Source organism: Lepeophtheirus salmonis, chromosome 12 (genome assembly GCF_016086655.4).
Source record: "Lepeophtheirus salmonis chromosome 12, UVic_Lsal_1.4, whole genome shotgun sequence".
Lineage (NCBI taxonomy): Eukaryota > Metazoa > Arthropoda > Copepoda > Siphonostomatoida > Caligidae > Lepeophtheirus > Lepeophtheirus salmonis.
In genome coordinates, this window is record NC_052142.2 from 8,451,314 (window position 1) to 8,464,126 (window position 12,813).

A 12,813-nucleotide genomic window follows, 5' to 3' on the forward strand; every position below is an offset into this window, starting at 1 on the left:
ACTGATATTTTAAGAAAAATTAATTTGGTTAATGCGGCAATTTGATTTCGAAATATCCAGATCATAATTAAATATGAGGAGAGGAGGTGAGATCTTTAACAGCTCTCAAGTGGACTATTTTTTGCCACCAAAGAACTGTCTCCTGTTATAACTGATTATCAAACTATACCTATACCTATGTTTGATTATACATTTTGTCAGTTCCCCCTAATATACGTGCAAATAAACAGTGGAAAATGAACACAAGTCTACTAAATAACCATACTACTCATGACAAGATTGATGAAATAATTAGAGGTATACAGTTCAATTTAAATATCGAGTATCAAATCTGCATCAAGTTCACTTAAATTAATGATGAACTATAGTAAAAGGGAATAAATTAAACTAGGCATAATACACGGAAGTCTATAGCTAATGATATAATTCCTTATATAAGATAAAGTGTCAAAAGGAGACAGAGATACGATTTTTTAACAAACAAATGAATGTAGAGGAGGGAAGAACTGCAAAATGAGGACGAACATAAGACGATATCTCAGACTTATACTCAAGGACATCTAATTAGGTCGAGTTCTAAGTTTAGTCCAAAAGAGTAGAGCTTGTTGGATTGAATTAACAAGATTGAAAATTGCCGTAACGAAAAGAAGGATAGATAAATAATATTTTATAAGAAGGGGAAGATTTAGGAAAATGCAATTGGTGTATCGAGGAACACACTTTTACCGATAGTTATACCAATATATGGACTAAAAAAGACACAAAGGCAAGAAATGCAGGAAAAGTGATTTCAGACAGCTGACTTTACTTCTAAAATGGAGAGAAGGTGGCCTCTTATATGGCAAAGGTAGGAGTGAGTCATAATTATTTTTTACGCAAAATAATTATTGTGCTGGAAATCAAAAATTACATTTTTTTTGTACCAAAAGATAAACAACGCTCCTGGTCCCGATGAAACGATTTCTTATTAAAAGAAGTATACGATCAAGCTTTCGAGAGAAAAACATTTAATATTTCATGTAAGATTTGTAGTGGAATTCCAGTTAAAAGGTTAAAATAGGTAATTCCTTGTATTATACACTCATCTCAAAAAGGTCAGTCAGTCAGTCTTTGTGATATGAATACCTTTTATGAAAGAAAGGAAAACCTATTTAAAGTAAACAAAGGATGCTGACAAATAGACCGAATTTCGCCTCTCCCTTTTTATCATAGCCTTAAATCTTTTAACCAATGAAATCAATGTTGCAAAATATATTGTAGGTTTGGAAGTTAGAAAAGCATTAAACAAAGTAAAAGGATATGCTGATAATATGACAAGAATCTACTTTGGTCATTTTGTGGAGATAAATATATCAATTAAACAAACGCTACAAATAATAGAAGGTATCAGGAATGATTCTGTTTTAGAGATTAATTTACAAAAAAACATCTCAGATACTGTCTTATGTCAATAGATTAGTTACCATAAAAAGACTCCTCTTATGAAAATACTTGGTACGCACATTCCTCTAGATGGCAGTGGCGCAGTAGAAAATTGAAAAAATACGGAGCAAAATCTTATAGGACTTCCTCAAAATATTCAACCTTGGTGAGATGAATATTGTAGAGAGGATCTAAATATGGTATATACTCGTTCTTTAAAAAAAAAATACCGCATATTTTAAAACTGACCCCCTATTCAAAAGACTTGATTAATATTGTAACTGAAATATGTAAACACTTGTTATTCCCGTATGGATACCGTAGAAATATTTCTTGGAAACTAGTTACGTGTCAAAGAAAACTCGGTGGACTATACCTTATAAATGGTTCAAAAGAATATTTGAGAAAGAGGCAGTTTGTTCAGAAATTAAAAAAAAAAGATAGAAATAAAACAATGGAATTGAAATAGATGAAGGCATAGTTCTAACAAAATAATTGAGTTATCGCAGAATATAAGTGATTTTTGGAAGAAATCAATTCTAAACTGTTCTAAAAAGTATTAGAAATAATTAAATAAGAGAAATTCGTCGCCAAAAACAAAAGATGGGTATATCTATCAAACACGTCAATTTAAAGAATGGTAGATTTTATAGGCGAAATCTTCAATAACCAAATGGTTTTTTCACAAATATAATTTTGGAAAGAAATAAGTTTCCAATAGATAGATTTAAAATAAAGACAAACAGGATCCAGGGACTTTTTCACATTGTTGATAGATGCATAAAAAGATTTTTATAACAATGTGATTTCCTTTTTTTTATTTTGATTTAGGTTTTAAGTTCGACTTTACTTGTACATTGTATGTGTTTCATGATTAGGGTGCATCAAACACCCCAAAGTAAAAAAAAAATATTTCCTTGACAGTGTGATAAATATGTTATACCTAGAATAAAAACACACTATATGAAATAATTTCAAATTTGAATAAATTATAATGGGCCCACATTAAGCATTTTCAAATGAGATTATTATTACTCTCATTTTTTTTTTAAATAATGTGTTTAATACTATTATTGTTAACTCACACTTCCTAGAAAATATGTTGTTTTAATTTTAGTTAGTAAGAAATATATGGTTACTAATCTTGAAATATTGCTTTTATGGCTTAAGAGATCCAAGTGAAAGAAATTTTATCACTTCAGTGGGATTCAAAACGTATGTGTACTAGGGTTCATCAAACCCCTTATGATTTTAAAAATGTTTTTATTTCGTTATGGAGGTATAGCAAAATTGTTTAATAAAAAATGATTTTGTAGAAATTTCATAAATTTTGGTTCATATTTACCGGCCCACATCAATTGTAAAAAATGGGAATATTACAAGATTTATGTCGACAAACTAAATCTATGAGACAAAAGTAATTTAAATCATATAAAATATATTCCCCCTTTATACTTTCTTGCAAAATACATAAGACATCAAATAGTATTATTTGTTTTCTAAGTTAATGAATAAATACTAGAATTCCGTTTTTCGAAGGACAAAGTCGAAATAAACAAATCAATGGTAAATACCTAATCTACGAAGTGATAATATTCACAGCTACTCATATTTATTCACTATTACACTTGCTTTCTCTTGTGTAATCCTATTTGTTTCTACTACATGTAAAATATTCTCAAAACGTTCTTCTAAATTACCAACACCAGGAATGTCCGAGATTAGTTTTATGCCTCTTTGTACGGTCATTAATTACGTTGATGAAATCTAAATTTATTTGTAAGGCATATAATACGACAAATTTATCCACTTTGTGACTTTTTTGGCAAGGAAATTAGTTTTTATCCCCAGCAGTCTAATTATGAGACTGATGCCGCTGAGACTAAATATGCAAGTGTTGTAGACTGCATTATGTCAATATGAGAACGTGGCGTATGAAAACCTTTGCCAAACCGATATGTATGTATGTCCTGTCTGTACCCGAGTTCATATTTCGTTACTATGAGGCTCGTCTCCATATTGTGTGTCACTCACTTAAAAGAGTTTAATCACTGATGAGAGAAAGTGGTACCATTTTTGCGGTTAAATATCACAGATGACGAGATAAGCAGATATGACACTCTTAAACACTGGTGGATTGATTACTTTATATTCCAAGAAGTATCTACGCGTTTGGTACATAGATTCAACAAGAAACTGTAAATAAAACATACAAAAATTGAAAAAGACATGTAACTTTTTACTCCGATAATTGGAATATATTGCTCCAGATAACAACGATAAGATATTATTTTTTAAAAGAATAATTTTGATTGAAAACTGCAATTTCAAACATCCAGCCAGCCTAGTGCACTACCCATGGACGCTTGATACCAAAATCTTTGTTGCTGAAGGCATCTAAATACAACATACACAGTTCAGAGAATTCCTTTTAATCATCATGCTGATGTTTGTTTAGAGCCTTTAAACAAACTGAAGTGTTCATTTCTCCATTATTGTACCAAAAAAAAAAAAAATTCAATTTGAAAATCTTACATAGGGCAAAAAAATACCACAGTCTTAATTTAATCAATTAACTTAGATGGAAGAGTGTCAGCTTTTCCTTGCCGATGCAGCTCAAACTTTCAATGATTGATTAGAGATATTTTAAAAACAGATACTTTTGGTGATTTCGACGTTTTTATTTTCTGGTCTTTGAATATATGTGTCAGTATCACCTCACCAATGTGATGACGACATGGTGATTACATTAACGACCGTCCTAATACATGTTCAAAACAAATACAAGCAGCAGTAACATAGCCTGTGATATAGGTATTTGTGTCAAATAGCTTAGATACAACTGATTATTTTTCTCAGTTATAATTTTTTCTGAGCGTCGGTCCGTGACTGTTTTTTAAGATGGAATTCCATGGAGCTTCGTTCACATGATTGGCCACTACAGTCAGCCGCTCTTCATTAATATTTGTCCTAGTACCCATAAGTTTTGAATCCCACTGAAGTGATGCAATTTCTTTCACTTGGATCTTTTAAGCTATTGAAGCAATATTTCTTGATTAGTAACCATGTATTTCTTAGCAATTAAAATTAAAAAAACATCTTTTTGAGGAAGTGCACGTTAACAATATTAATATTAAACACATTTAAAAACAAAGCAAAAAATGAATGTTTAGCTTTGCTTATATATTCTCTTTTCAAAATACTTACTGTGGCCCCACTAGAATTTATTCAAATGTAAAAATATTTCATTCTGTGTAGTTTTATTTTAGGTCAAATATTTTTATCATACCTTCAAGGTAATATTTTTTACTTGATGGGAGGGGGGTGGGTGATGCACCATATTCGTGATATAATAATAAGTTGAAATAAAGCTGTACTTCGGTAAAAATAGTATTCACATATATTTTGGAATAAACCTTATGAAATAAATGCATTACTATTTTCTTCATTTTAAGTTTTAAAATTAGTGTAATATGAATGGCAATCATTACATATTATTGTATCATAAATCTTCATTTTATATATTTATTATTTTTTTTTGGCAATTTGGCTGTCGGCAATAAGGTTTTTGGCAATGTTTCTGTGCACAGATTTGAATTAATCTATGATGCGAGTGTGATATAACATAGTATTACCTGTGATAAACCTGTATGTAGTTTTAACATCTACACTCCCCATGGAGCTCTACCTCATCCAGATGATATTAAACATACCTTTCTCGGTTCTCCAAATCCTGACATTAAAGTTGCTGTTTTATTTTATGTATATTACATGCTTAAATGTGTGAAAAATACATTTGAATGTTTTAAAAACCAAAAGGAAGAGGATAATTGCTAGAGTTTTGTTAAAATTTGTATTTATTGCAGGTATAATATATTATAGGCTCCTTCATTCCATGGGGTTCCTCTCCCCTTCTTCTAGTATACGTATTTTATCTTTTTATTTATTAAGTCTATGTTTATCACGACTTTACCTCGTTAATATAAAAATACCATTTGTATTTTATTATCAGCTGTCGATGACCTTGTCTCACTTGATACATAATTTTTTCTTTTTGATGAATAAGTGAAAAAATACTTTTGCTTCATTTCCAAAATGAAAGGAATACAATTTCTTGTTGATCCCTCCTAGGCGCTGTATATTTATATATTTGCCATTTTATTGTTTCTAATGAAGAAATTTTTGGCTATCATATAAATACAAATGTATACCTATGCTTTAAAAAAAAATATTACTGAGCAACATTATAATATATTATCGGATTATTGAGAAATAATATAACAATGATAGTCTGGGCCTACTTAAGAGATAAAAAACAGTTGGTATGATTGACTAATTTGGCTAACTCCCAGATGATGTTGGGCCTTTTTTCTGTTATTTTTTTATAAAGGAAAGGTAGGCAGGTTTACTAAAATCTACCATCACTACTTTCTCTTTCTAATTATTCTTCCTTTTTTTTCTTTCTCTCTCTTTCTATACCAAGAACTTTTTTCCCCAAGACTCAACTAGATATTAAATATATTGTAACAAAAATAAATATAGATATAAGAAATTAATGAATTAGAGATACTAAATTTGAATTTGAATGAGTATGCATCAATGAAGTAGCTAAGAATGAATGATACTAATTTATATGTTTTCAATATAAACCCAAGATATTTTTTTAACAACCACTTCCACAACCCTGATATAAATAAAATAACAATTTTTGATATATATATTAAAGTTTTATTTATATCATAATATTTAAATTAAGTAAGTAAATTAAGATTGACGTATAATGCATTTTAATATTTTATGTTGATTTAGGATTAATATCTAGTTGAGTCTAGGGAAAAACATTTACTAGAAACTAGGTACACAATACTCTATATTAAGTGATAATGCTTAGTTTATCTTTCAGAATTGATAAATAATAGGACTCTTTTTCATATAATAGGATTATTTTTACTTAATAAACACAATAAATTAATATTTTTGAATGTATTTTCTTTTAAGTGTTTATTTTACATTCAGGATATATCTTCGTGTGTTCATGAACCCAACGTAGTAGAAATTGCTTTTGTTTCTCATCCACTTTAATTAAACAATGGAAAGCTTTCGTAAACTTTTGAAGTATATATGCAGCCGTAACATTAACTGCTCTAAGCATTGACAATTTTTCGGGCTTCAATCTAAGTAGAATTACTCTCCCATAAAGATGGATTTTCACAAAGAAAATAATCTTCAATTTTGAAACGGAGAAACAGAGTTTTTGCTTTTGACCGATATGAAGTAACATGTTTTTTTTATCTGAAATCCAATTTCATACATGATAAACGATTTGTTAATGAAACAATAAATAAAGTTATCACTAGATATAAAACATTCACGCACAAAACTAAAAACCATCAAATGCTCCATTCGATGCAACATATATTTCGCCATGTCCTGAGAAATTTTCATTATTCAAATTTACCACCATTTTTTCTTCAGCTTCTTGATCGATATCATCATTCAAGGATGAAAGGGAAGCAGATTGATCTGTAAAAAACTATAAATGATGAATAAGTTTCTTTAAGGCAGCGTTTGATATAATGTCGTCTATTTTTTCGTAAGGATTCAAAGATTTTAACGATATAATACATAATTCTATGCGGTCCATGTAATCGTCTCCCTCAAATTATTTTGATAGTTCACTGCGACAATATTCTAATAAATCTTGAATTTCCGAAAGTTGTTGGTTACTTTGTACTAATGATCGCAAGGAGTCTATTTTGAAGGAATCTATATTTTCCAATAATTTTTTCATTTTTGAAAGAAAGAAATGTTTGGATTAGTTGTTACATTTTTGATTTTCACTTCGAAAATACTTTTTTAAATCAATTCATGAAGATGATGACGACAAGTATATAAAAGCATTTTTCTTTCAAATTTTTCCTCCAACAGCATGATGGTTCCATTAAGATAACCCTTATTTGAAGCTGTGATATCAAAGAAGAGAGCTTGCACATTTTCTTTGAGCTCCCAGTCTAGGATTGCTTTCCATATGCAAAGACAATCGATAAACTTTCTTCTTTCATCTTCCATTTATTCAAAGCAGGCAGTAATTTTCCATCCCAAATTAATGCTACAACATTGGGTATTTCACCTTTAAAATCAACTTTTATAGTGTTCCTCCATCTTTTCTTTGATCACTCCGTATTCTATGGATGGAAGTTTTACTAATAAGAAATTTATAAATATTCAACCCCAATGAATCAATAGTTGCGTCAAGAATAAAGACTTAATCTCTAATACTTAATTGACACCTATCTAATGCAGCTACTAAGTTTGGAGTAATAAAATCTTTCTTAATCATTTTGGGTTATTATTTCATGTGAAATTAGTTTGAACTTGTTTAAATAAAAAGAAATCAAACAGATTCTTTATTTAACTTGGAGCTTCTAGTCTGTAGTTGCCTTTGAAATTAAAATCAAACAAGATCACATTATATCGCTAATTTAAAATTGTAATATGTAAGACCTCACGTTCTTCAAAATAGACTAAGAACTAATGGAATTCTACTATGGTGAATAAAAAAGGTATTATTTATCACTTCTGAAAGATAAACTCAACATCGATATAATTTAGAGTAGGGTGGACTGGAGAAAGTTGAAACACGCTATACTGAATTACTTGGAGATACTTTAAATTAAAAAGACAAAAGTTTTACACACAGGACATACATTTATATAATAATAGTCAAACGAGTTAAAATACATTTATGATTATTAGTTTTGGTATAATCTTCATTTGAATGTAAATTTCTCAGTCCAACCTGCGATCAAGTAATCGAATTGACTTTAAGCTCTTGTTGGCACCTGTTATCATTGTCTTAAAGATTTTTTTTTTTTCATATTTAAGTAGCTAAGATCCAATAGAAAATAAATGGGGGGTATGCATTCAAAATTTTTGAGAAAAAAAATTATGTTATTTGTCATAGGACACCCTAATATATATATATTATACTTTCATGGTTTTTTTTTTTTTTTTTTTTGGTTCTGGATCTATTTTAATAGTCTGTATCTACTTCACCTTGTGAGATACAACAAGAGAAAAAAGTCGGTGAAGTAGCAGGAACAAAGTTATAGTTAAAATTGGCTCCCAAATCTATCATTAATATTTTGAAAGGATGAATAAAATTACATTTATATTTTTTAAAAATGGAAAAAAAAACTTTATTGACACGTGTAAATTCATATAATTATAAAATCAATTTTTTTATTATTACAATAAAAATATAAACACCCTTATACCCTTTATGTTTTTGACATTAGCTATTACAATTCAAATGTCTTTCTTAAACATTATTATTTTTTATTTTTCTTTGATAAGTTCAATTACTTCTTCATATTATCACTCTATATATTTTCTTTATCATGTGTACTAGCAAACAAACAACATTATCCTAATATGGTTTACGATTTAATGAACTCATACCCCGTAATAAATATATAATACCACACTTCGTACAAATTCAAAAAAAGTAATCATTTATTATTTTTAAAATATTAAAATTATCTACTCATCTCTTCATTGTTTCGATCCTGGCGTGTCCTTCCCAAGGAAAGAGCCCACTTTACTAAAGGTTTTTCCAATAAGAGGTGTTGTTTTGATATTCAAAGATAAATGACACTTTTTTAAGATAAATGATCGGAAGTTTATTTCAATGTAAAGAGAAAGGCATGCCTTTAATAATGGAAAGCAATATCAGCCAAATGGCCTCCACAACTACACTCATAGGACAGTATCCTTTTTATGAAAACTTCCATCACCAAATAGCAAAGTGGCTGCTGTATGCCCTCAATAGCTTGACGAATTCCATCTTTGAGGTATTGAATCGAAGCTGGGCTGTTGGTGTAGACTTTATCTTTCACGTGGCCCTAAGAAAGAAGTCACAATATGTTAAACCACAAGATCTTGGAGGCTAATTGTGATACCCTCTTCAAGAGATAACACGGTCTGGAAACTTTTTCCTTAAAAAAAGATGGGTTCGTTGCTTATGTTGCACGTCGCTTAATCATGTCGGAAGTAAACGTTGTCCAGATTAATATCATCCAAGGCCATAAAAAATCATTAATCATCTCTTGATAGCTCAATCCATTAACCGTAACTATTGCTAAAACCTTATTTCCAAAAAAGTAAGGTCAAATGACCCTGCCGGACCATAAACCGCAACAAACAGTTACACTTTGAGGATGAAGAGGTTTTCCAACAATAAATTTGGGTTTTCCGAGCCCCCAATACCACCTTTTTCCTTGTTGATGTAGCTATCGAGGCAGAAATGGGCATCGTCAGTTGAAATGACTTTTTGATGAAATTCTTGATCACTTGCATGGATTTCAAGGACCCAAATAGCAAAGACACGACTTTGTTGATGATCGGCAGGCTTGAGTTCTTGTGTTAACTGAACTTTATAAGCCTTTAAACCCAAGTTTTTATGCAAAATACGGTATAATGACGTTTGTGGAATGCCCAATTCCAAAGAACGGCGAGAATGGACAAATCTGGCGGGTGTTTTTTTCAAAAACTTTGGGCTAAAGCAGCAATATTTTCAGTTGTTCTTGAGCTATTCAAAATAACAGCTCTTGTTGGAAAACCCTGTACTTTACTTTAATGAACATATGAAATGAGGGATGGGTCTCGTTATGAACATAATTCTGTATACACGATTCTTGCCAATTATAACAATTAAACTACTCATTTTTGAAATCAGATTAATTAACATATTGTTAAAATAATTATTAAAAAGGATTTACAAAATGATAAAAGTTACAATTATTAACTAGTGACAAAATAGCTATGTTGATTTGGTTAGTGTTATATCATACCCCATCTTCCAGACTCTAAAATTCTTATTGAATCAAATGAGAGACTGGATGTGGCATATATCAATAAAATAATGTCAAAGATGAGGTATTATTAGAACATGAATGTTATTCATAAGCTATAATCATAAAATTTAAATATATTTAAAGCATTTAAGTAAATGGAGGGACTATTTTTAAATTTAGTTGCACTTTTCATTGGCGTAGATCGATTTTTATTCGTTAAAGACGAAAATACTTCCTTGTTCTTTGAGAATAAGGACAAAAAAAAAAAAAAAAAAAAAAAAAAAGAGATCCAAGATACTTTATCATCAACAACATCCCTTTTCTGATATATACAGGGATTATCATAGGATGAAAGATTATCCTAAGAAGAGAACCGAACCAAGCTAAATTCATACGAAAGTAAATTCTACTTTTTCCTAGTATAGGAATATATCCGTCCATTTATGATAATGATTATAATCAAGGATTGAAACTAATGTGGAATCCATTCCCTTGCAGATTCAGATGTAAGGCTCTGTATGTGAAACATAGAATAGGATATGTTAATTACAATTAGGTACTACAACAATTTGAAGTTATTACCATAAAACTAACATTTATCAAAAATAAAAAAAACACACACACATTTAGACAACTGAATCATTCCAACATATTTTTTTTTATTAAAAGAGGCTTTAAATTTGACAGTTGCTAAGCCCTAGTGTCACTCTTTAATCAGTAAGATCATAATAAGTAAAAAAAATTATTCGGTATCGTAGAAAGATGTTTCTAACTTAAACATCTATCTCAAGGGAAACCGTATTCCACGAGAGATGATGGGATGAAAATTCATCCCATGAAAGCTTCCTCAGGAAAAATATAATAATTAATTATTTTATTTGAATTTGTACAAAACGAAGTACTCCATTATTATTTATTACAGGGTATAATGTCATGAAATCGATATTGAAATCGTAAACAATACTAAGATAAATGTTGTCTGTTTGCTAGTACACCCCCTTAAAAATACATAATCGAACAAAAGTTATTGGAAAATACGCAACCACTGATATTTATGATGTCAATATTAAAATGCACATCCGTCGTACACAGGTTATGGTTTAATGTTGTATTTCTATTAATCTGGGTCTGTATGATAATAGTTCCGACTTACTACAATACCAGATGTTTCAGAATTCAGATCACTGAGAGAAAAACAGAGATCTTTTTTGGATTCTGCACTCTAAGATAAATTCCAAAGTTAGCTTCAATTCATTTGAATAAAATTTATATTCCCCAGTGTAGTTTATACATTTAACAAAATATAGTAACAATTTATCTTTCTAAATCTATACATTTTTTGGAACACTTAGGTCTCATATGAAAAGAAGCCAATAAATTATATATCAAAGAATCTAGAATATACATATACATAATGTTGTATTATCTTCACTTTATCTATTGTAAAGGTGGGTTTACTGATTTGCTTGCACACACTTATCTTCTCATTTATTGTTTTTATTATATTTCAGTTTATTTTTAATGCAATAACTATTTTTTGAGGACTTTCTGACAAAATATCTCCTTATTTAGTAATTTTTGTATTTTCCCCCATCAAGTAAAAAACATTAAAAAAATAGAAGTAGTTAGGAGTCTCCGATAAAATCATAAATGTTTCTATGTTCGAAGCAGTTTCTTTTACTTACAAGATCAAACTATATGTTGTATAATAATACGGCAATTACAATTAGTTCTATAACTATCTGGAGTTGTACCAGTTTTATTTGTACAACCTCATCGATGTGATAAGTAACATTTTAAGATAGTTGGATTTTCTAAGTTATCTATAAGATTTTTTTTAAATGTTGTTATACAACTAACAGCCTGGTGCAGTTAGAGTTGGTCCCATATCTGATATTTCGAGAACTTATGGTAAATGCCTTATGTTTTAAGGGGATAAACCATAAGTCATTACAAAGAAAAAAGAGAATATCTCAAATGGTCTCCCAAAAATAAAAGGAGCTATTGCAAAAAAGATGGGATGAATGATAATAATAACAAAAAGAATGAAGATATTCGTCTGATATACGTGTATAAGCATATAAGTGAACTTACTTTAAGGCAATTATATCTCATTGCTATATCTTGTTTTAAAAAAAATATATATTTATTTAAATAAGCTGTTTTAAATGTAATTTAGTTTTCAATTTGAATATCTTTATTTCAAGATACCGAACGAAAAAGCTCAAACCATTGATTTGGTGAGTTATAATGGGAACGATATCATCATTACACTACCAAATCATATTTCTATGTACGATATAAACTATTTAGCAATATACTCTTCGGAAAGGGATGTTAATATGGGCCATGTAACCTTTGATAGTCAACATATGATAATTCCACCTGCATTAGGTCAAACAAAAAAACCTGGATGGTGGTTTGATACTCCATTAATTTTACCAGAGGATGCTACAATTTTTACTAACACCAACAACAAATCACAGAATAAGTAAAAGCATTTCACTTATTATAAAAATTTTTACACAAATGTTTC

General features: G+C 29.5%; 1 protein-coding gene and 1 long non-coding RNA gene across 8 annotated transcripts in view; one reads left to right on the forward strand and one right to left on the reverse strand.

Moving 5' to 3' along the window:
* Window positions 1–12,813, forward strand: part of LOC121126680 (protein Skeletor, isoforms B/C) — a 75,289-nt gene that overhangs the window by 45,016 nt on the left and 17,460 nt on the right. For all 7 annotated transcript variants that reach the window (XM_071891994.1, XM_040721977.2, XM_040721978.2 and 4 more), the window contains one exon: window positions 12,485–12,768. In XM_071891994.1, the coding sequence (XP_071748095.1) occupies window positions 12,485–12,768 (284 nt within the window). The remainder of the gene's footprint in view (window positions 1–12,484; window positions 12,769–12,813) is intronic.
* Window positions 1–12,813, reverse strand: part of LOC121126682 (uncharacterized) — a 35,572-nt gene that overhangs the window by 18,760 nt on the left and 3,999 nt on the right. The gene's annotated exons all lie outside the window — the stretch shown is intronic.